The 21511-nt window shown below is 42.4% G+C and overlaps 1 protein-coding gene across 2 annotated transcripts; it reads left to right on the top strand.

The window, feature by feature from the left end:
- Window positions 1–742: 742 nt before the first annotated feature.
- Window positions 743–20960, top strand: LOC118780879 (NUAK family SNF1-like kinase 1). Of its 2 annotated transcripts, none has more exons than XM_036533629.1 (8): window positions 743–2052; window positions 2361–2688; window positions 10638–10758; window positions 11090–11241; window positions 14617–14682; window positions 18140–18259; window positions 19377–19509; window positions 19722–20960. In XM_036533629.1, the coding sequence occupies exons 1-8, from the start codon at window positions 2018–2020 to the stop codon at window positions 20891–20893; spliced, it is 2127 nt and encodes a 708-aa protein (XP_036389522.1). In that variant the 5' UTR covers window positions 743–2017; the 3' UTR covers window positions 20894–20960. The 2 variants fall into 2 exon arrangements, with proteins under 2 accessions (XP_036389522.1, XP_036389523.1); XM_036533630.1 differs by having other exon boundaries at window positions 743–2134.
- The last annotated feature ends 551 nt before the right edge of the window (window positions 20961–21511 follow it).

Genomic DNA, 21511 nt, shown 5'->3' with positions numbered 1-21511 from the left:
ATAAATGTTGAGAACATGATCAAGTTGTCTTCAGCTGACAAGTATTTGTTTAAATATTAAAATTACTGTTCGGAGGAGTGGAAAGGATTGTGAGAGAGAGCATGAATGTGTGTGTTTGTGTGTGTGTGTGTGTGTGTGCGCATGTGTGTGTGTGTGGCTGGGGGGTAAGCTGTTACACAACCTCTTCTACGTCAGCACGAAGGACAAAACTACTGCAATGCAACACAAATCAAGGCCAGGATCACTCTTGTGCAGATCATGTGCAGAAGTAATGTGTTACGAGACAGCAGAAGGACATTGCCCGTAAGTGCTCTTCTAGGATCAGTTTTGCTGTTAAGCTTATAATGGTCAAGGTTAGAACTGTGATTGGGAAATCATACCTTAGATCAGCACCTTAAAGGCAACCTCTGCCTTAAGATCTCTTCTTTCTCCCACTGTCTTATTGAAAGGCATGACAAGACCAAACTGGAAATGATTACTTCCTTACTGTCTTACTGTGGAGAAATACAATAAATAATTTCAAGCATTATAGTTCATTCACTGCATGTTCCCATAAACCCCTTATTGACCTGTTGTTTTGTCACAAGGCATACTTTGCTTGATACTGTAAATGCAGAGATAAGAAATAATAGAGACTTTTATGTTGTGCTTTGCTGCTTTATCTGCTTTGCTTTTCTAGACTGATATATAAGGTCTCATTCCTCATACTTTGTGCTTCCTAACACAGCTGGAAGTGACAGGTAGCTGGTGAAAGTGACTAATTAGTTACTGCACTAGAGCCAGAAAAAATGATAGCTAGCCAAGTAATGTTACAACAGAAAACAGCTGCATAAATCAACAGTTAATTGGCTAGCTAGATAATGAATGAGCATATGGTTGACTAGTGCACTCATTCATCGAAAGAGGGTAGGCCTGGTGTGTCTGCACACTGCGTACTTTACACAGTCATTAAATGTCACTTTACTAGTTTATTTTTAATTTCATTGCAAAAGCACCATGCCTGCTGCCTCTAAAGGGAACTGGCTGTTGGCCTCATTAAAATCAAGGAAGAAAAGACAGATGAAAAGACATATTACTGAAAATTTTAGCACTATCGCTTTCCAGGTTGCTGCATTTTAACAAACACCTTACCCCCAATAGTGTCAGGAAATATGTTTGATACCCTTGTGATGATGTACACCATGGAACAGAGAAACTGCCAAAGTCTGGGCTACATTACTATGCATGTGTCCCAGCAGGCCCAGCACCAGGAGAAAATCTTACAAAGTCATATCTTAAAAAAATGTAATAAATACTATGTAGACATCAGGCTATAAGGAGACAACTGGGGGTGCACTGAGGCCTGTCTGGGGGGTGCAATGCAGCCCTAAGCACCCCCATAGCGCCAGGCCTGTGTCCCAGTAACTTCATACTGGATTGAGAAAGTGACCACATGCAGTTTGTGAGATAGTAGGCCTACAGTAAGTATGGCAGTGTACACAGCATACAAAAAGCAACAAAAATTCAGATATGCTATCAAAAAATCAAAATGATGATGAATGGCCATCTTAAAACAAGCATTTATTTCTCTGCATTCTATAGGCCTATAGCACTTCACAACAAATAGGCCTAGCGAATATCTCAAATGAGCTTAATTGTGGGCTACAATGAAAATTGTGGGCTACAATTCAAAGATGAATATGGTTTACGATTTAGTGTAAGGATCCCTTACACCCTAAAATATTTTTCAAGTAATAAAACCTTAACTGAAGAGCGTCGGGCCTCGCGAAACGTTATTTACGTTCCTTAGATTCTTTTCGCATTCTCCTGCTGCGCTGGGGCGGCCGCGATAGGTCGACAGAAACCTCGGAGGAGCCTTTTTCCCCCCCTCTTCTAAATTTGTGTGACGCGACGGCATGTTGCTATGACAGCTGGCTCATCGGCTCCACCCATTAGCCTGGGCCATGTGGCTCTTCCTCCGTGTGTTGTGTTTTAAGGAAAAGGAGTCGGAGAGCCGCCTTCGAGGATCGTATAGGGGATGTGTGGCGAGGAAATCTACCCGAAGAAGACAACGTAAGCGTGAAACCGGACATTTGCCAAAAAGATTAATGGTTTGATAGACGCCTTAAGTTATCTCGAAATCCATCTGGAAAAGGTAATGTATTATTAGCCTGCCTTTGATAGTTAATAAGCCTGTTGGCTAGCTCTGTTCAACACTCATAACGTTTGGTAGCATAAGTGACTGTATCTAACATTTATTATATTTCACTTAATCTTCTGCACAGTCTAATCATATTAAGAGAGAGATCATTTTTAATCCATGAATTGCTTATTGTTGTATGATTTTTTTTTTTGATCAGTTGCATATTTCATTGTAACAGGTACGGCAAGGAAGACGACAACCCAAGAATGGGCAGGAGAGAAGCCGGCGACAGCAGCACCATGAGTACGAGCGAACGGACTGAGCTGGAAAGCCTGCAAGGCATCGTGTCCTCTAACCACTGCTCGGGTTTGGAGAGGAGCGTGAGCGCAGATACGCGACCTGAAACGGTTAAGAAGAGCTCGCCACAACCCATACGAACTCCGGCAGTGGTGAAAAAGCACCAACACAAACACAATCTGAAACACAGGTACGATGTGCTGGAAACGCTAGGAAAGGGGACCTACGGCAAGGTGAAGAAAGCGTTGGAGCGTGGAACTGGAAAGACAGTGAGTTATATTCTGTTCTGTTACAATATTTTGATGTTGTTGATCACAGATGACAGATTATTTTACTTTTGTCATGAAGTTACATCCTCAAATAGCCAGGAAATAAAAGATAAAAATGTCAGCACAAGTTTTGGAGAAACACATGAACACGCCAATAATCACAGAAAGTAAAGTAGTAACAAGTAATTACAAGCATAAAAGGTTAATAATAAGTAAATAATTAAAGAGGTAAATGGCAGGGGGAAAGTGATAGTAATACATTTAAGAATTTTTTAAATAAAATGTAATAATACAGAAAAAAAATCTATTCTATTCTATGTCAGTCCCTACAACTGTGTGTTGTCTGTGTCTGTGTGTCCACAGGATACCTTAACATTTGGGAGGAGACTTAGTTATATGATTGCATATGGGACAAGGAGGAAATTATTTGGTTTTCGGCTTCTTAAGCTCTTAAATGCTGGTGGAAGTATGTTCTCTCCCCATTGCTGCTGTGGTATTATTTTTTATTATTGACAAAATTGCAATAACATAACAAATGAAACTGTTGCACAAGAGTCCACCCCAGTATGTGTATACAGATGGATTCTGCAACATGGACACTTTTTTGCCTCTTAAAAGCTGTTACTTCAGAGACAATATGATCAATATCACTTATTTACATAAGTGAGGTGTACATCACCTCTTTTGACTGTTATTCAAGAGTGTTGAGGAAAACTAATAGTGAAGAGTTTGTTTACAATGAACTGTGACAAATCTGGTAAAATGACCCCCAGACTTAAGCGAATATTGCATCTAAAGCACAGAAACAGTTTCCCCTTCAGTGACATTGTTTTTTCTGCTGCTGCCAGTCCAGGCTTACAGAGTGCTTTCTCTGATTATTTAATCGCTGAATTATTTATGACAGATACAGAAATATCATGAATAAGTAATGTACTGTGCAGGAGATTCATGGGTGTGTCAGTAAAGACTGACAGGAAAGGAGGTGCAATGAAAATGGTGGTTTTACTATACAGGCCTCCCTGGCCCAAAGTGTCTGTTTTACATATTCATATTTCAAGTGATATCTGAATATTTGTTCATTTTATGCAGCTTTTATTATGCCTCCTTACAGCGCTCTGTAGTCTGTGGGAACGCCTTTGTAGATGGTGTTTAATTTATTTGATTTGAGCAGTGGATTTTGAGAAGGAAGATCAGTCCCAGGTGGAGCCTTTTTAAAGGTACTTTTGGACCCTTAGGAAGAGTACTTATCCGGAATAGCCTCTGTAAATACACAGCTGTACAAATGTGTAAAATATAAATTGGGTGCATTGCCCAGGGAGTCTTGACAAGCAAGCAGAGATTGTAATTTAATAATGTTACCAAAGTGTTGATTAGTTGAAGCTGGCTAGAAATCAATAGTCTTGTTCACTGGTGCAGATTGCCTTTGATCAGCAAGGAACGTTGTAGAATTGCACATTGCTGGTTTAAATGGCTGTCTCCTGTGAATGACCTCATCCACCGGACTCTACACATTTCCTCTTGCTGCCAGGGCTTGCATGCCTCTGGCCTGAGTCATGTTAATTCCTGAGCAGGATGTGAGGGGCCTATAGGAAGCCCCCCGCCCAGGTACTGCCCCCCTCTCTTCTACCACCATCACTTCCCTCGCCTTCCCCCCAACACCACCACTAGCACAGTCTTACCGCTTTTTATTTTTCATTGCACACCATCTTTAAAGGCTCAGACAGATATGAGGGCTTCATACAGGATATTACCACAACAATACAGTGTGCATGTACCTGTAGCTTCTTATATTATTATTAAGTTTGCCTTACAGGCATCCTCATTTCTTTTGATTTAAAATGCACATGACATTAATTCAGTCATGCACTACTGTAGTGCCTGTGATGGTCGGGGCAATGTCTGCTGGGTTTGGATCAATGTCATTGCTAATTGTTTAATTGAAGTCTTTATTTCAATAGAAATTAACTTTATGTAGGTTTCTGAGAGTTAATTAGTAACAAAATGAAAGATAACTCCAGAATATACATGACTCTGGCCCTTGAGGACTTAAGTAGTCTATTCCTGCATGTGTTAAAATTTGACATGCTGCTGAGCTGTGGCCCTTCAGGGCCTGAGCAGAGAAGTATTACCATTACATTACATTACATTATTGTCATTTAGCAGACACTCTTACCCAGAACAACTTAGATAGGTTACAGTTTTATCCATGTGTACATCTGGATATTTACTGAGGCAATTCTGGGTTAAGTACCTTCCCCAAGGGTGCAACAGCAGTGCCCCAGCAGGGAATCGAACCAGCACTCCTTTCAGGTACCAGCCCTGCTCCTTACCACTACACCATACTGCTGCTATGAAAGACAATTTCCTGGCCTATGGCTTCTTTTGTTCTGTTTGTTTGGTCAGCTTGATCATTTGTGATATGGTTTAATGTGTTATATTCTTATACACAGTTTTAAAGAGAATGGAGGGGCTTACTGGTAAATGTAGATTCAAGAAAATAGAACCCCAAATCTAATGAGAGATGGAGACAAAGAGATATCATTTTTTTCAGCCCCTTCCATTAGCACAAAAAATGTAATTATGGAGGAAAAGCTTACCGACAATCAGATTACCTTTTCCCCGGCAGCTAAGACCCTGCTCTGTCTACTGCTCATCCTGACAGCATTCCTCCACTCTCAGTTCAGACGGGCTCAAGGAAAAAATGCCGAATTCCCGGAGTCAGGGCATACCTAGCATTCTTTCAAACAAAACGGACATTATTTTTGGAAACAGAAGAGGTCTATAATTGCAATAGAACTGGGGAGGGAGCTGCTGCTACAGATTGTGGTCGGAACAACTTGGCTATCGTCCAGCTTGAGCTGGTAAATGGGCTATGTGGGTGGTGGGGAGGGGCACGGGAGAGTGATGGTGCAGTGGGTCACTTTCACTGACACCCAGTCACCTCCTTACTTTAGCAACATGATATGAATGAAACTCTGTCCGGTGGGGACGATAAAGTTACAGAGTGGTTTCGTCCCTTTTGCAAGCTTTTGTTCCAGCTAGTTAAGCTGTAGCACAGAGTGCTGCCTTTTCACTACAATGGTATGAGTGAAAAGCTGAGATGTCCTTGTCTGTTATGACTCGGCTTTACTAACAGGAATCAATAGCAAAGTGCGTTGTTACTGGACTGTGCTGTTTTTGACTGCATGGCAGCTCTTACAACACAGACATAAAGTTTATCTGCTATGAAAACGTATTAACTCAATGCTGCAAGCTTTCCATATGCTGATATTTGTACTGAATTTCCTGTGGATGTGTTCCACTCTGTTTAGTTCTCTCTCTGCTGTGCATTTCTCCAGCTCTCTGCATTCTCATGGCGTGGGTTGTGCCTTTTCCACACACTGAAATATTAAACAGAAGCTAAAATAACCAGTTATATTCCCATTTATATTTCCACTTTCATGGACGGGAATGCAAGCCGTTCGCTTTCCTGTTGGAATTGTGTGGGCCATGTATAAATGGCCCTGATCCTGAGCCCAGACCAGCTCTGAGCTGGCTGTGCCAGCATGGGCCCAGACTTGCACCAACAGTATCGATACTGAGCAAAGTCTAACCATAATCAATTCACACTTAAATGTCAGGCCTAGATTACTTTGGGGAGTTTTAAATGATGACTCGGCTATGAAGGAACATGCATGGAAGCCACTGTGACCACATTCTGAACCCCCTCCAGGAGGCGAGGCTAGGCTCCTGTGATTCCCACCACAATCAACAGTTCACTTCCTGTCCCTTCCTGTGCCCTCATTCCCACCCACTGATCTCTTTAACCTCTCCCCAGCCCCCAAACTTGGAACCCCCACTGAAAAGTCTGTCTGAGGCCCTTCCCTTCTCACAGCATGATGATTAACCTTCAGTCCACAAGAGTACAGATGGCTCCCACTGCTTCTCATTGGAAAAATACAAGTTGTATTCGCTATTTAGCTCAAAGGAAACATTTATCCTTAAACCTTTAAAGCATTAGTTTTGCTTTTGCATTCAGCCAGGATTTGACCCTGCATGCCAGTATTACAGATATGCATGTTGAGTTGGAATCAAAATGGTATTTTATTTGAGGCCAAAAGTAATTCTTTACTATAATTATGGTAGAAGCTGCTGTGATTCTAGAACACCAGGCCACAGATCCCTGTGCATGCGCACGTTCATTCAGAAAGTTCTTTGGTCAGGGATATGTTATCACACCTCAGACAGAATTCCCAGACCAGTGTAGCAACAGCATATCTATGGCTCTGGCTACATCTTACATCACCCACTCTCCCCGTGATCACGCTGTGGGACAGCACACCCTCTCCAACTCGAGTGCCTCACGTAGGAACAGACACTCAGAATTTCCTGTCCATAAAGTTTACAATGGCAAATACAGCTACACTCACAAACATGCACAGAAACACAGGCAAACACACAAGCACATGCACATGCACACACACACACACACACACACACACACCCCTCATGCGTGGCAGTCACAGGCAGGGCACAGCAACGTGACACTCACAGGGAACATCTATGAGGGACCAGGTGGGTGTAGACTGAATCAGGGCACACATAAAACTACACTTCTGAATATACACCACTTATGTATCATACAAAAACGGGCAGTTTCTCTCCCCTCGTCTTGTCAGTGCCATTGCTGGAACAATGTCTGGCGTGAGGGGAGGCAGGGCATCCCGCTATCTGGAGAGCGCCTGATAAGAGCTCTTCGCCCTTGCAGCGTGTTACTGCTCAGAGGAGATTGTAAGCAGCCCGGGTCGAGCAGGCAGCTCCTGATAGCGGCAGACGCTATAAATAACCCAGTGCAACCGCATGCCCACGCGACAGCCCGACTCCCAGGTGTGGATGCGCGACCACGCTCCAGAGGTCGAGCGGTCGGCCATTTGGAGCATGGTCAGAAGAGATTATGTGGTTGACAGGATTAGAAAGCTCTTCTTGTTTTTGTTGTTGTTGTCATTTTGCTTGCCTCAGTGAACTGCAATCTCTGACCAAGTTGAGGAGGCTCTGTGTTTCTGCATTTGGGTTTTCAGTGTAGAGTCGAGTGAAAGGATCGATTAATTCCTGTCAGGGAAATCTAATGGTATCCGTCCTGCTTAGTTTCCATACACTAAATCCCTTAGAAGCAAAATGATGTTCCAGCCATTCATTTTCATAGACAGAGAATGTGAAAGAGATTTGAAATATGTCAAAAATCTTTAATCATAGGAAATAATCTATGATAAATAACCCTTAAAGGCTTTGCCTACCTCATTTTGTTTTGGGCTGAGACACATACCACACAAAGTGGTTACTCTTCCATCTTTTTACTCCTGGGCACTATCTGTGCTTTGCAAAGCCTGGTTTGTCCTTGATGGATAAGCCTGTGTCATGATGTATGAATGTAAAGCATAAAGAATGTGGCTTGTGGAATTCAAAACAGCTTCAAAAGAATTCTGTGCATTTAATAGTAAAGATCAAGGCAGGACAGGTGACTGTTTATCACCACCAATACTGATTCAACATCTAGTGTACTTTTAGCATGACCAGTTCATCTGGCTGTTTAATAGGATCATAGAGTTTGTCACTTCACCCACTTTTCTCTTAATGTGGGTTAGTACTACTCTATGACTAGTCCCCTCCCTATCTGTGTCTATGTATGTACGTCTGTATTTCCATTTGTATGTGTGTATGTGATCTAAGCAAAGAGCTGGAATTTTTTTTTTTTTTTTTAGGAATTTTTTTTGCACTTCAGCTTATACTGTATGTGAAGAATTACATATATTTTCCAGCATTATACTACAAAGTCAAGGTTTTATTTTCCTTTATCATGTTTGGGCTCTATGAGGGACATGTGAGTCCTCTGCAAGCTACGGTGGCCCAGAGGGACATCGCACAAGCAAACAAGACCTTAGGAAGAATGTTGCCCGGTGTGTCCTCTGCCGTCTGGCTTTAGGGTCCCAAGGCTGAGCAGGACAGGGGAAGGAAAATGCTAACTGGACAGCTTGCCCAGGCTCTTGGCAATACAACCCTCATAGCCCTGGCACTCACTCTCTACTCTAAGGATACTGCCACATTGGTCAGAAGGAAAGCATGATATACATTTCTGACCTCTCACCTTGCTTGTCTTTGCTTATTCAGGTTCCACAGACTTGAGGTCGTCAAGCTTGCAGATAGGCTCATATCAGAGCCTATCTGACCCATATATATATATATGGGTCAGCCAGTGCAATGCATAGTTTATACAGCATAGGAGAGTATCAGTAAGCAAACATTGCAAGAATTCCAAGGGAAGGGATGTGGCCATTGCATAACCAGGCGATGTCAACTTGGCTTGATGACCATGTGAACAGCAGAGCCTGAGAAGTAAAAACAGGGCGTTCTTCCCATTAGCCGTGTATTCCAGACAAGCATCCAAACGGAAATGGCCATAACCCACAGAGACATGTACACGGGGGTTGTTGTTTCATAAGAATGTACTTGTCCGTGATTCATACGTTCAGGATGCATCTTATGGTGCACCTCGATTTCTGAATAGCATGCCTTATCTCACCATTAACATTAATTGTCCCGTATATCTGTGCCAAAATAAAGTTTGACATTAATCCCATGCTCTCTGGAGAATTTTTTAAAAATAACTCCAGTGCAAGTGTTTGCATAGATATTTCAAACACACACGAAGTAGATCTTTCTGAGTCAATAGTTCTCTGAAGCACCGATTCAGTCTCAGCTAGACCAAACTTAATCCCTACCTAAAACACTTTGTACGAGAAATTGAATTTAATCCAACATCAGCAGTTGGTGGCACACCAGTATATGGCCATTCAAATAAATAAATCTGACCGATAAATGTCAGACTGATAAAATGCTTGGGGACAACACACTTCCCCTGTATTTATTGTTTTATGACCTGCACACAGTGGTAACACAGGTGAAGGCACGTCCCCCAGACACTGCGATATTCCTGGGGTGTGGTAGCCTCTGACAGGGATTCACCCAGCTTGCTATGTCCCCTCTCTCTGAGCTCTCTACAGACAGGAAAGTTGGATTAACAGTGACATCACAATACTGCAGCTGCTTCCCTTACACTGCGCCGACTGTTCAGATCACAGGGCCGACACGCTCCCACCATCCACTCTAAGTCCTCTATAATCACATTTAAATCATAGGGACAGGGCAGCCTGTTCACACCACCACTCCCCTTATCAAAATGAAGCCATTGAGAGCTAAAGAGATAAAATTGGGGGATGGGACAACCATGTGGAATCTACAACAGATGGTTTTGGTGTAACCAAATCCTTGGAGAGAGAAACAAACAAACAAACAAGGCACTGTCCTAACTACTGTGTGTTTATGTCCATAACTACACAATTTCTGCCCTTAACAAGATTTTCTAATGAGAGCCAGAATCTCTGCAATGCAGTGCAAATAAATAAGACTTGGGGGGATAGGACACTTGGCAGAATCTGAAAGGGGGAAAGAGCTGAAGAACGGGCTTGGGGCCAAGGGTGGAGAAAGGATTTGCACTGAACTGAACCAGTGTCCAGAGAGTTGCATGTTCAAATCCCAACTGGGACAGTTTTTCTGAACTGCTGTTTTGCCCTTGAGGAAGGCAATTAAACTCTATTGCTTCAACAAACATTTGGTAATGTGTGATATTTAAGGTATTCAAGCTTCCTAGAATAAATAAAACCGCTGGTTTAATTAAGTGCTAGATTTAAATAGTACAAGGTGTGAAAACAGCCTTATGTTTTGTCTGGAAACAAATAGGCTTATTTATATGATACTTTGCTTTTGTGTTGCTGACTGAGAACAAGGCGTGCCTATGCAAGGAGTGGCATTCCAGCCAGAGGCATCAACTGAGAACAGTATTTAGGCATTTTGGCACTGTGTCCAGGTCTGTGCCATTTCACTCATGTGATTTGACTGTGGTCTTTCCACTCCAGGTGGCCATCAAATCTATCCGGAAGGAACGCATCACCGATGACCTGGACAGAGTGCACATCCAGAGAGAGATTGAAATTATCTCCTCCCTCAAACACCCCAACATCATCCGCATCAATGAGGGTGAGCAAACAGACACACCTGTGCTGACACATGGGTACAAATGGGCACAACATATCCACATGCATGTGGACTCACACAAGCATACTACACACACACACACAATCAGACAGACATACCAATATTATCTGGATCCTGTAGAACTGCATTTCATCTGATCATCATATAAACCCAGGGGAATGGGTGTGCCTAGATTTGTTTTGGGTTTGGATTATTTAATACCTTGGAGTGTGAATCATATTGGAAGTAACTGCTGTGAATAATAGTAGATGTAGTGTGCTAGAAGGCCGGGACTGACACGCTGCCCCTTTCTGTACTCTGTTGTCTTCTACAGTATTTGAGAGCAAGGATAAGATTGTGATCGTGATGGAGTACGCCAGTCAGGGAGAGCTGTATGACTACGTCAATGAGAGACGGCGGCTGCCGGAGACAGAGGCCCGTGAGATCTTCAGGCAGATCACTTCTGCCGTGCATTACTGCCACAAGGTGAGCACAGTCCCTTTTCAGATCAAGTATGAGGAAGGCTCTCTCTCTCACACGCACATCTGTCTAAAGACACACCACACCAAAACAGCCCCCTCCACTTCTCTGTGTCACTCAAACACACACAGTCTATTGGTTAGAAATGTACAGGGTGTGGCTTTATAAAGATACACTCACTTTTCATGTTGACCTAAAAAAATGGTTAGCCTGTGTTCCCTTGTGATGTGAAGCGTACTGATGGGTCTCTGTGCAAATCTGAGAAAGCTGACAGAAGTGGAGCAGGCAAGCATGGACTTCAGCTGCAAACTGAACAGATAGTTATTGCTTAATCTGACCAGCAGTCATGGGTTCATTCAAGTCTGCTGTAACCCTGACATCTACCCGCACTGATCCATTTACTGTTGGTAAAGCACAGAACAAAATTGTTCACAGCTCTCTTCAAGTACAGTATTTATTTTATTTTTTTTATGTTTTTAAGCTCCTTCTCAGATTTTACAATACAAAAACACATTCTCAAATACTTGCAGTCTTAATCCTTCTGTAATTCTTGAGAACTTTGACTTGAAAACAAGAGTCGTCCAGGTCAAAATGGAATTATGCAGAGATTGGTTTTTTCAGACTTATAATCAACAAACAATGAAATTTTCAATCCCCCAGGATCTGATAATATTTGTGCACTTCGTAGTGTTGTAATAAAAAAATCATGATTCCTTCTTAACTGTATAATACTAATCCTTTGAGTGATAACATTTGAAAAATAAATCCCGTAGTAACATTGTACTTTAGTTGTGACTGTCAGCTGGTGAGTGCAGAGGGAGAATATGTGAGCATTCCCCCTCTAATTGCATGGCAGTCACAATGCATGTGCAAATCAGATTTCCTCCCAAATCCCACCACTAAACATCCCTGACCCTTTCACAATATTAAGCCTGCAGACTTGTTGCTCATTCTTAAACTACTCCCTCTTGGCCTCAAAGGGTAATGACTGTAAGCTGTGTAAGTCACTCCCGATAAAAAATGTCTGCTGTAATGTAAAACTGTAATGTATGTAATGTAAAACAAATAGCACAGCAAATAAATGATTTATGTTGCCTTTGAAATAAAATGCACTTAGTTTACCAGGGGAAAGAGTGAGAGTGGGAGACTGCATTATTCTGACGTGTTGTTCAGTGGATGTCGTCGATCTGAAATGCACTCAAGGCTTTTTTTGCCTACAGGCACTCTAGAATTTTTTTTAATGAATGTGAATTCATTACATTGAATTCACATTCAATGTAATGAATTAATTGTACAATGTAAAACAATGTAAATTAATTGAATTGAATTAATTTACATTGAGTGAATTAAATCCTGCTGGGCTGATCTTTTAGTGTTTCTGTTTTGATGAAGCCATCATACCTCTCAGCAAGGATCGGGGTCAGATTGCCCATACACAACTGCACAGACAGAGCAGAGCAGCGTGGGTAAAAACAAACCAACCCTGTCAAAGCTGATGACTGTGCACAGCTTACATAAGAATAAAATAAGTTCCCATGTTAAATTAGGAACACAAGATTAAAATAACAGTATATTAAATATACTCTATTTTGTTTTATTCCTTATGTTTGTGTAATATTGTAGGATATTGAAACACATCTCTATTTTTAAAGGCCATTACAATGAATTCGGTGAATGCTTACACTCTCCCCTCAATCAACCCAGGGGGTTCACAACAGTTCAACCACTACTGCACTCCAACTTTGTTAATTGAGAGAACGTAATTAGTCTGAGAAAGACCTCTTTTAACATCACAGAATACCCTCCTGTGAAAATGCCAGATCCATTTAAGTTCTCACCAGATCATTTCATACCAACAGTCAGCTAGCTTTTTTTAAACAGAGAGCTTCAACTGTTCTCAGAAATCTGTCAAATTTGTTGGCTGCTGCATCTGTAACATCCTCAAGTATTTTGTCAGTTTGCTTGTTAGCAGCTTGCATGGTCCAGACAAACAAGTTTTTTTTTCTGAAATCTGAAATGTTAATTGTTGCTGAGAGCATTGACAGAAGGAAAACAAAAATAAGGTGGAGAAAAACAAAACTATTCAACCAATACAAAAAAATGGCTATGAATAGATTAAAAAGATAAACCTGACATAGCATGAGATAAGAACAGCTTGCAAAATGCAAATTTACAATAAGTAAGTTATGCAATCTGAGATTGTTAACAGTGAGCTACACTGAGCTAACTGATCCAGCCTCATGCACTTGTGCTCTTAAATTGGGCTAAAGACCAGGAATTCTGGGAATTCCCACTTATTTTTTCTGTCATATTTCCTGGAAAAAAAATCATCTTTTGTACCTAAGAAATCAGTGAGCGTTGATTGCGTTTGAATACTGTTCTGGACTGTTGCACAGCAGGAAACCATGCATGGGGCAATATTTGGTCTCACCCTTGTCCTTTTGACCCTTCACAGTAAAATAGTATCGTACATGTTGCAGTCATTAAAGAGTAATGGAAAGGAAAGATTTGCGTTTGTAAATCTAGTTACTGTATATCGGTTCACATCAGTTACTGCCTACTTTGAAATTTGTTCACAAATACAATTGGGCAGGTTCGGTGATGACCAAAATTAATCAAGCATATCACACAGAAAAAAGTAACTAACAATTAAACGCAAAATTTAACTTCATGTTCATTGCAACCTAGCCAGTGTGTGTAATGCATTAAGAACATGTCAATGAAGCAACACATGCATTTACATTGATGTACTCTCTATGCATTATTAGTATTTCATCTCTATCATTATTCTGAAAGCTTTCCTCCGGTCCCTCTGGGAATGCCAGCATTTCCTGGGGAATGTATGAATCATCCCAGGAATTATAAAATGTTAGAAAGTCGAGAAAATATGAAACCCTATTCTGGAACACCTTCAGAGTGCTTAAAAGCTATTATCGTCTGAAATATGAAATCCAATTTTACACTCCAGTTCATTTAACGCTATCCTGGTATGCGAAGCCTCATACGATTTAGTGCAAGTACTCTAATACTAGAGGCCTCAGACCAGATGAACCAATGAAAGAGAGCAAACAAGAGAAAAATAAAGATGGAAGTAAAAGGTGTGCTCTTGCAGAACTCTCAGCTTACAAAAAGCAGTGCTTTTGTGTTGAATGCATCATGATTGTGCTGAGATCCTTAGACCAGTGTGGGACCTTAGTAAGTCTCTACAGTGAGATCCTATCAACACATTAGGTCAGGATGTCATAATAAAATCCTTCGCTGTACAACACCTGAGTGCATCAGCCGACATTTCAGACTCCTGAGTGTGAATGACTCTCGAACACAAATTCTGATCTTGTGTCATGGCCAACCGTGCTAAATTTGTCCCCTCCCCTCTTTCAGAACGGCATTGTCCACAGAGATCTGAAACTGGAGAACATCCTACTGGACCAGGACTTAAACGTCAAGGTAAGAAAATAGCATTCTCAGAGAAAAAAACAGGCATAAGTCCCTGGAAAGGCTGACTAATGTTATCCACTTTTTTCATATCAAAAGCCAAGAATGTACCAAAAATTCACTTGAACATTGGTGGTATAAAAACAGGCTATTCTCCCTAAAAGAGTTATCAAACAAGTAAGAAATAAATATGTGAAGCTCAGCTAATGATGAAAAACCTCTTTCTTGGCTTTAACAAGTTACACATTATACATACATGTAAACGTATAAATGTGTGCGTATATATATATATATATGAGCTATATGCTCATAGACACACCATCCCCAACAGAGGCGCATTTAGTAAGCACATCCTTCACATCCTAAAACAGCTCTAATCACTTAGACTGAGAAAATTACCCTGGCACATGCTGTTGTCAAGCTCCCAAAGAGGTGATTATTTTTACAGGGAATCAGACAACATTTCAACCCTGGAGGTCTTTTTCCAGGTCAAGTTGTTCTTTGGAAATGCAGTCAAAAGAATGTAAGGTTTTATTTGTGTAGCCACGTGGGATATTTACCACATTGGTGCATATTCCACATTAAGTCCACCACAGAAATCATTTAAGCTGCTATGAAAAGAAACAAAGACAGGCGCTTACTACTGTACCATGTTTGGTTTAATGTGACCTGAGGATGTTGAGTTTCTGAGATCAGTGAGCACAGCTGTCCCTCCTTGCAGAGAGAAGGAGATCGCTGTTTGTACAAAGAGAGCAAATGACCTTTGGGTCCTTTAATATATCTTGACTATTATCCAGACATTGATTGTTTAATGACACAAAGAAGCAAAAAACATACTTCTGTCTGAGTCATTTCAGTATTTCGATGGAAGAGAAAAAAATAACATCGCTTTTAAAATGTGGGATTCAAGTGGCATTTGTTTTTTGATTTTGAGTAACAATTGAATTGCAAGTGTACTTTTTCCACGTGGAATAGGTGCAAAGACAGGCGCTTACTACTACTGACCCATGTTTGGTTTAATGTGACCTGAGGATGTTGGGTTTCTGAGGTCAGTGAGCAAAGCCACTCCTCCTTGCAGAGAGAAGATCACCAGTATTTACAAGGGAAACATGCTCCTCTACAGCGCTGGCACGGTCGGTCGAGAGGCCAGGGACCAGCTCAAACGTAGCGAGGACTGAGAAATGTTGGGGCAAGCATGTGCAGAAAGTGCTGAAAAAAAAGGAAAAAAAAACCTGTGCCAGTTCTTAATGCAGACCCTCTGAATCGTTCTTCTCCTTTTATGGAAGGTGTGCAAGGCTGGGGGAATGCACGGAATCCACATGCTTCTGGGAGATTTGAGGTTTTTTTTTTCCTACCTACATCTGTCGGAAGATCAAAAGAGTTGGATGCTGTCCGGTTGTTTCATCCCAGCAGTGCCTGTTTCCGCATGTTGTTTTCCCTGGCGTTACGGAAGAGGCACAGGGCACTGGATCAGGGACTGAATATTTACTTGAGAACATACGGCACTGTATGTCTGCGTGGTGTTCACATGCTGAAAAAATGTCTGTGCAAACAGAAGCGGATTCTGCACAGATGTTTACAGAGAGTGACAAATCCAAGGCTTGGCAAGGTTGCCATTCCGAGAAACATAAACAAATGACTTCCTTCCTTTATTATGCTGATCATTACATTACGTTACGTGCATTTATATTGTACATGTACATGTAATGAAATGCAATGCATCAATAAAGATAGATGTATCCATGGTCATTACTTGGCACAGGGTGCACTGGTAAGTGCAGTACCTCTGTGGGAGTCAGACTTTGCTTTCACATGCACAGAAATTGCATTTCACCACTGTCCACAATTTTAGGCTTTGGTGGAAGAAATAAATTTAAAATGAATGCAATATGTTGAATTGAGACAGTGCAATTGATTCAGGAGAAGTCTTTTGTATGATTCATATTGCAGATGGTTTTTAATGCTGCCCTTCCTGTATCCTTGCACTTAAGTGCCTCATGATGTAGTCACCTGACAATGGCATTTGCCTTAAGAATGCTTGATGGAGGGCCAGCTTACATTTGTGTAGAAAAAGACTAAATTAATGTGATTTGAGGTGAGTGGTTGTAAGGTACTGCAGAACCCTCTGAGGTTCTGGTAAGGTAGACAGCAGGCACGTGTTATATAAAAGGCTATTATTTGAGCTGCTGTCAGAAATCAGCACAAAAGAATGTCTATGCTGCAGAGAGAACAGCATGACCACATGAAATGCACAGCAGCTGAGCTCAGCTGGCAATTGTTTAAGCCAGGGATAATTTAATAACACAACACCCCCTGCCCACCCAGCATTCCAAGTGGCAGCCAACACTGTCTCCACCTGATTGGCAGGGTCTGGTCCAGCCCACCCTTTTTGCACTCTCTATCAGAACCTCAACACAAGTCAGTCTGTTCTTTTCTCCCTCACATCTTCATAGCGCGTTCTACCACAAAAATCCATTTAAGTAGTTCCACAACACTTCTTTTTACCACTGGGAGGTATACACTTGGCAGCACCATCTTATATTCTGGCCAGTTGTGCGTCATACACACAGCAGTGCCTTCAAAGCTGCTGATTCTCTCAGAGATTTTGGTCATTGAGCCACTTCAAAAGGTACACTCAGTGCAAAGCAGCAAAAAGACTAACTGTACTGTCTCGTCAAAAGGTGCCATTGTAGACATCCAGAGTGCCCACTTCATCACATGACTTCTGAATGTTTGTCAGAAGAGGACAGACTTGTCTTAAAGTTTGCTGGTCTCATATGCAAACCGGACCACAGCTACTTCTAGTCGCAGGCTTTAACACAAAGAAAGTTTACCGTAGTGTTCCATACTGGTGATGTTCCATAAATGGAATGGAATTTCCATTACATGCATTATCGCATATACCCAAGTTTATGGTATCCAGGCCTTTCCCCTATGACTCATAGGATTGTCTCCTAATTCATTTGTTGTATGTAATATATTGCAAGAGTTTTCATTTGTGAACCTAGGGATTGGATATCCCTATAGAAAAGCAACAGGAGCAGGGACTTGATGTTTAGGCAAAAGGTGATCCAAGTTAAACGTTGTACTTCATATGGGAGAAGAAAAATGAGCTGGCTATAGCATATACTTCACATGCATGACAGCTTATTTAACAATACATGTCACTTTTTAATATCAATGTGAGTCTGTATATGATACAATTCTACATTTCTTGTCTACAATGTTGTTCTACAATAATTTATTTACATTTTGAATTTACATTGGTTTTTTATAACTGCTCTGAGAGCCTATCTTCATATTCTTCATGAACAACCCCCCACAAATCTTTCCAGACTGGATGAAACCCCCTTCATATATAATGGACTATACTGTGTATAATAAGTGCTATCCACTGGAACTGCAGTGCGCGTAATCTATAGGACAACCAATTCAAAAACGCCCCTTCTCTCTTGCTGTCCTCCTACAGCTGGCAGACTTTGGCCTGTCCAACCACTACCAGAGAGGCCAGCTGCTGCAGACCTACTGTGGGAGCCCCCTGTATGCATCTCCTGAGATTGTCAAGGGACTACCTTACCAGGGGCCAGAGGTGAGACAGAGGGGACAGCCGGGTGACAGGAGTACAGGTGTACCAGAAGGAATGAGTGGATCCGTGATATTGCTTAATAATTTAGATATAGAAGCAGGCTTACGGAACCAGCAACCTGTTTCCTATGTTCCAAGTCCAGTTCCCAAACCATAACACAGTTTCCACTGCTTCAGTGTAAAGTTATGTATACAGTAATATTGCAAATAGTTTAAGATTGTTTGTACAAGATTACACAGCTTGCATATCCTAAAAATTAAACCAGTTTACACCAGTTTGGAGCTACAGTGTGAATTGTAAAGCCCATTTCAAAAATCAAAAATACCTCACAAATATGGCAAAATACACCTAAAGAAACTAGAAATTTGTTCATGTTGGAGGATGCTGTAAATCCATCATTAGACAATAATTTGAAAAAAATACTAAAATGGACTGCAGTTTTCCAAAATGAATTAGTTATTTACTTCCTATTGATCTGTGTGACCTGACCGGGAAAGGCCACTGAAGCTTCCCGTAATCCCAGTCAATGTGACCAGCATTAAGGGTGCTTTTACTGCAGCGGTCTTCCCAGATAATGTGCATTCAATCTCATTTCTGTAGACTTAACAAACTGAATGAGCACGAGTGTAAAACAATTTCCCTTTCTTAATCAAATTACTGGCAGCTGCCTGGAATTCATCATCTTTTTACATCTCCTTCAGTGGAGCACACCATCTTCCCAGTGCCTTTCTTCTAAGAGGATTTGCGAGACGCCTGTCTGCCTTTTTTTGGATAATGCCAAAAAAAAGTGCACACAATATTTGGTATTCATGCTGATGGAAGAGGATTACAGAACATGACTGAGTCCCCTGTAGATGGATTCTGCCACCTGAGGAGAATGTGTTTGGCAGATGTGACCACCACACATACAGATTCTGAAGGGGTGGAAAGGTATAAAACAAAACAGAAAACTATTAAAAACAAAAGAAGTATCCCATTGTGCTGTGTTCATAAGAAGCCTGCGTTGTATCAAAAACGGCACTCAATGAAAAAAGAGGACTGAGCCTGAGAAGTTCACCATTCAGCAGGCTCAGGGCTCTGTGCGAAGGGTATGACATCAAATCTCCTCTGTGTTTCACAGGTAGACTGCTGGGCCCTGGGTGTGCTGCTTTATGCACTGGTGTATGGGAGCATGCCCTTTGATGGAGCCGATTACAAGACACTGACAGAGCAGATCAGCCAGGCCCGATACAGACGGCCTCACCCACCCTCAGGTATTCATTGTTGGGCACCATGCAGTATCACTTCATTATAAAACTCTGTCAACAATGCATGACTAGATACCATGGGGAGTGTCTTCAAAGACTTTTAAGAGTTAATTGTACTAGTATAGTCAGCCACACAAGTAAGGGATGTCTTTACTGTTTGCTTGCAATCACGTACTTTAGCTGTAAGTGAAGCATGCTCTTTGTGCTCTGCCCAACAGATGCCTGTGCTCTGATTGACTGGATGCTGACCGTTAAGGTGGAGGACCGGGCCACAGTGGAGGATATTGCCAACCACTGGTGGGTGAACTGGGGCTTTGAGGAGCCAGTGTGCGACTGTCAGTGGAGTCAAGACTGCCCCTCGCCCCTGCTTGCCCGCTACATCGACTGGCAGAACAGGGCACCGTGTGATGCCCACTCCGTTCGCCCCAGCTCCGACCTCCAGTTCTACTTCAGCTTCCCGCTGAAGCCCGCTTCCTGCAGGCCCCGGGGGACTGCCTGCCTCAAGAAGTCCCGCAAAGAGAATGTCATCTCACAGCCCGCTGTGGGCACCACCCCTGTGGACACTGCTACGGGCACTGCCACAGGCACCACAGATAAAAAGAAACCCAAGGGAATCCTCAAACCCCAGAGCAGCTTTGACACCGCCTTCCTGCCTCACCATGGTGCAGTAGAGAACTTTACCCAGGTCTGCGGTGGCATACGACAAGAATATCAGGCAACCACAGTGTACCAGACTGGTCCACAATCCCTTCCTTCTTACTGCCAGCCATCCTCCAAAATGCCAAAGAAAGGCATCCTGAAGAAGGTGTACGAGAGGGAGTCTGGGTACTCGTCTTCGCCCGAGCGAGGTGAGTCTGTGGAAAGCACGGATGGCAGAGGCATTGGCGAAGACTGCAAAAGCAGGCCACACAGGGAAGAGGGGTCTTTGCGGGGGGAGGTGGTGAGGAGGAGGAAGGGCATTCTCAAGAGGAATGGCAAGTTCTCCACCAGCCTTGATCTGCCTGATGAGCAAGCCATCCCACTCCGTTTCCCTGAGTCCCTGCAGGAACTCCTCCTGTCCACTGGTGGCGCTGTGACTCCAGCGCAGCTATTGGGTGAGGAGCTGCAGCAGCCTCAGCAGGGTAGTCGCACTTCCAGTCGACCACCCAGTGTTATCAGTGATGACAGTTTTCTGTCTAGTGACTCCTTTGACCTGCTGGACTTGGCTGCCCATTCCCGCAGAAAGCTGTTTTCGCGGAGTGGCCAATGCAGTGTCTACAGCTCTGAAGAGGAACTGGAGGACCAGGGCATGGATGGTCGGGGTCGAAGGGGTAGGCAGGAGGAGGAGATCTCTTTAGAGGAAAGACAGGAGCTCCTTCGACAGGCCAGAGAGATCAGCAAACATTTATAGTGGCAAATCTTGGGGGCCGGCTCAAGTGTGTGCAGATTTGAGTGAGACTGGAGGAGCAAGGGGAGGAAGGGCGTTTCATTTTAACTGCAGCAAATGTCTTGTTTGACCACAAAGTGTTGTGCCATAGCACTGATACCTTAAAAGGAAGTCAATGAAGCAGTTGTACGTTTCATAGTATTGCACATATTTGTCTCTGGTTGTAAGAACATATTGTAAAAAGTAATATAAAATCTTCATAGTGTTCATTTTATTTCTGGTGTGGCTATGGTTAAAGGATAGTTGCAGTTCAATTGTGTTGGCTCCTTCAGCTGGCCATGGGAATGGTGAGGAACTACAAGGGGTCAAAGACACTATCCACAGAACTCCTGAGATTCAATTAATAGGGACTGGAATTCCTTAGCCTGGCCAGGAATAAACTGAGATAAATGGATTCTTACCACCATCAGTGCCCACATGTATTCAAGACACTGCAAATATGACTTACTGTATGATGCATGTGTAGCACAGCCATGGACAAAAGAATGGTAAAGATGATGAAGTTGACACAGAAGTAGAAGTAGAACAGGTCCCTTTGAATTTGGAGTCTGCCTATAGGTTTACTGACAGCACAAGGACATC

This window comes from Megalops cyprinoides, chromosome 7 (genome assembly GCF_013368585.1).
Source record: "Megalops cyprinoides isolate fMegCyp1 chromosome 7, fMegCyp1.pri, whole genome shotgun sequence".
NCBI classification, from domain to species: domain Eukaryota; kingdom Metazoa; phylum Chordata; class Actinopteri; order Elopiformes; family Megalopidae; genus Megalops; species Megalops cyprinoides.
Note: the sequence above shows the minus strand (reverse complement) of the source record. Positions and strands in the feature narration are given on the sequence as shown.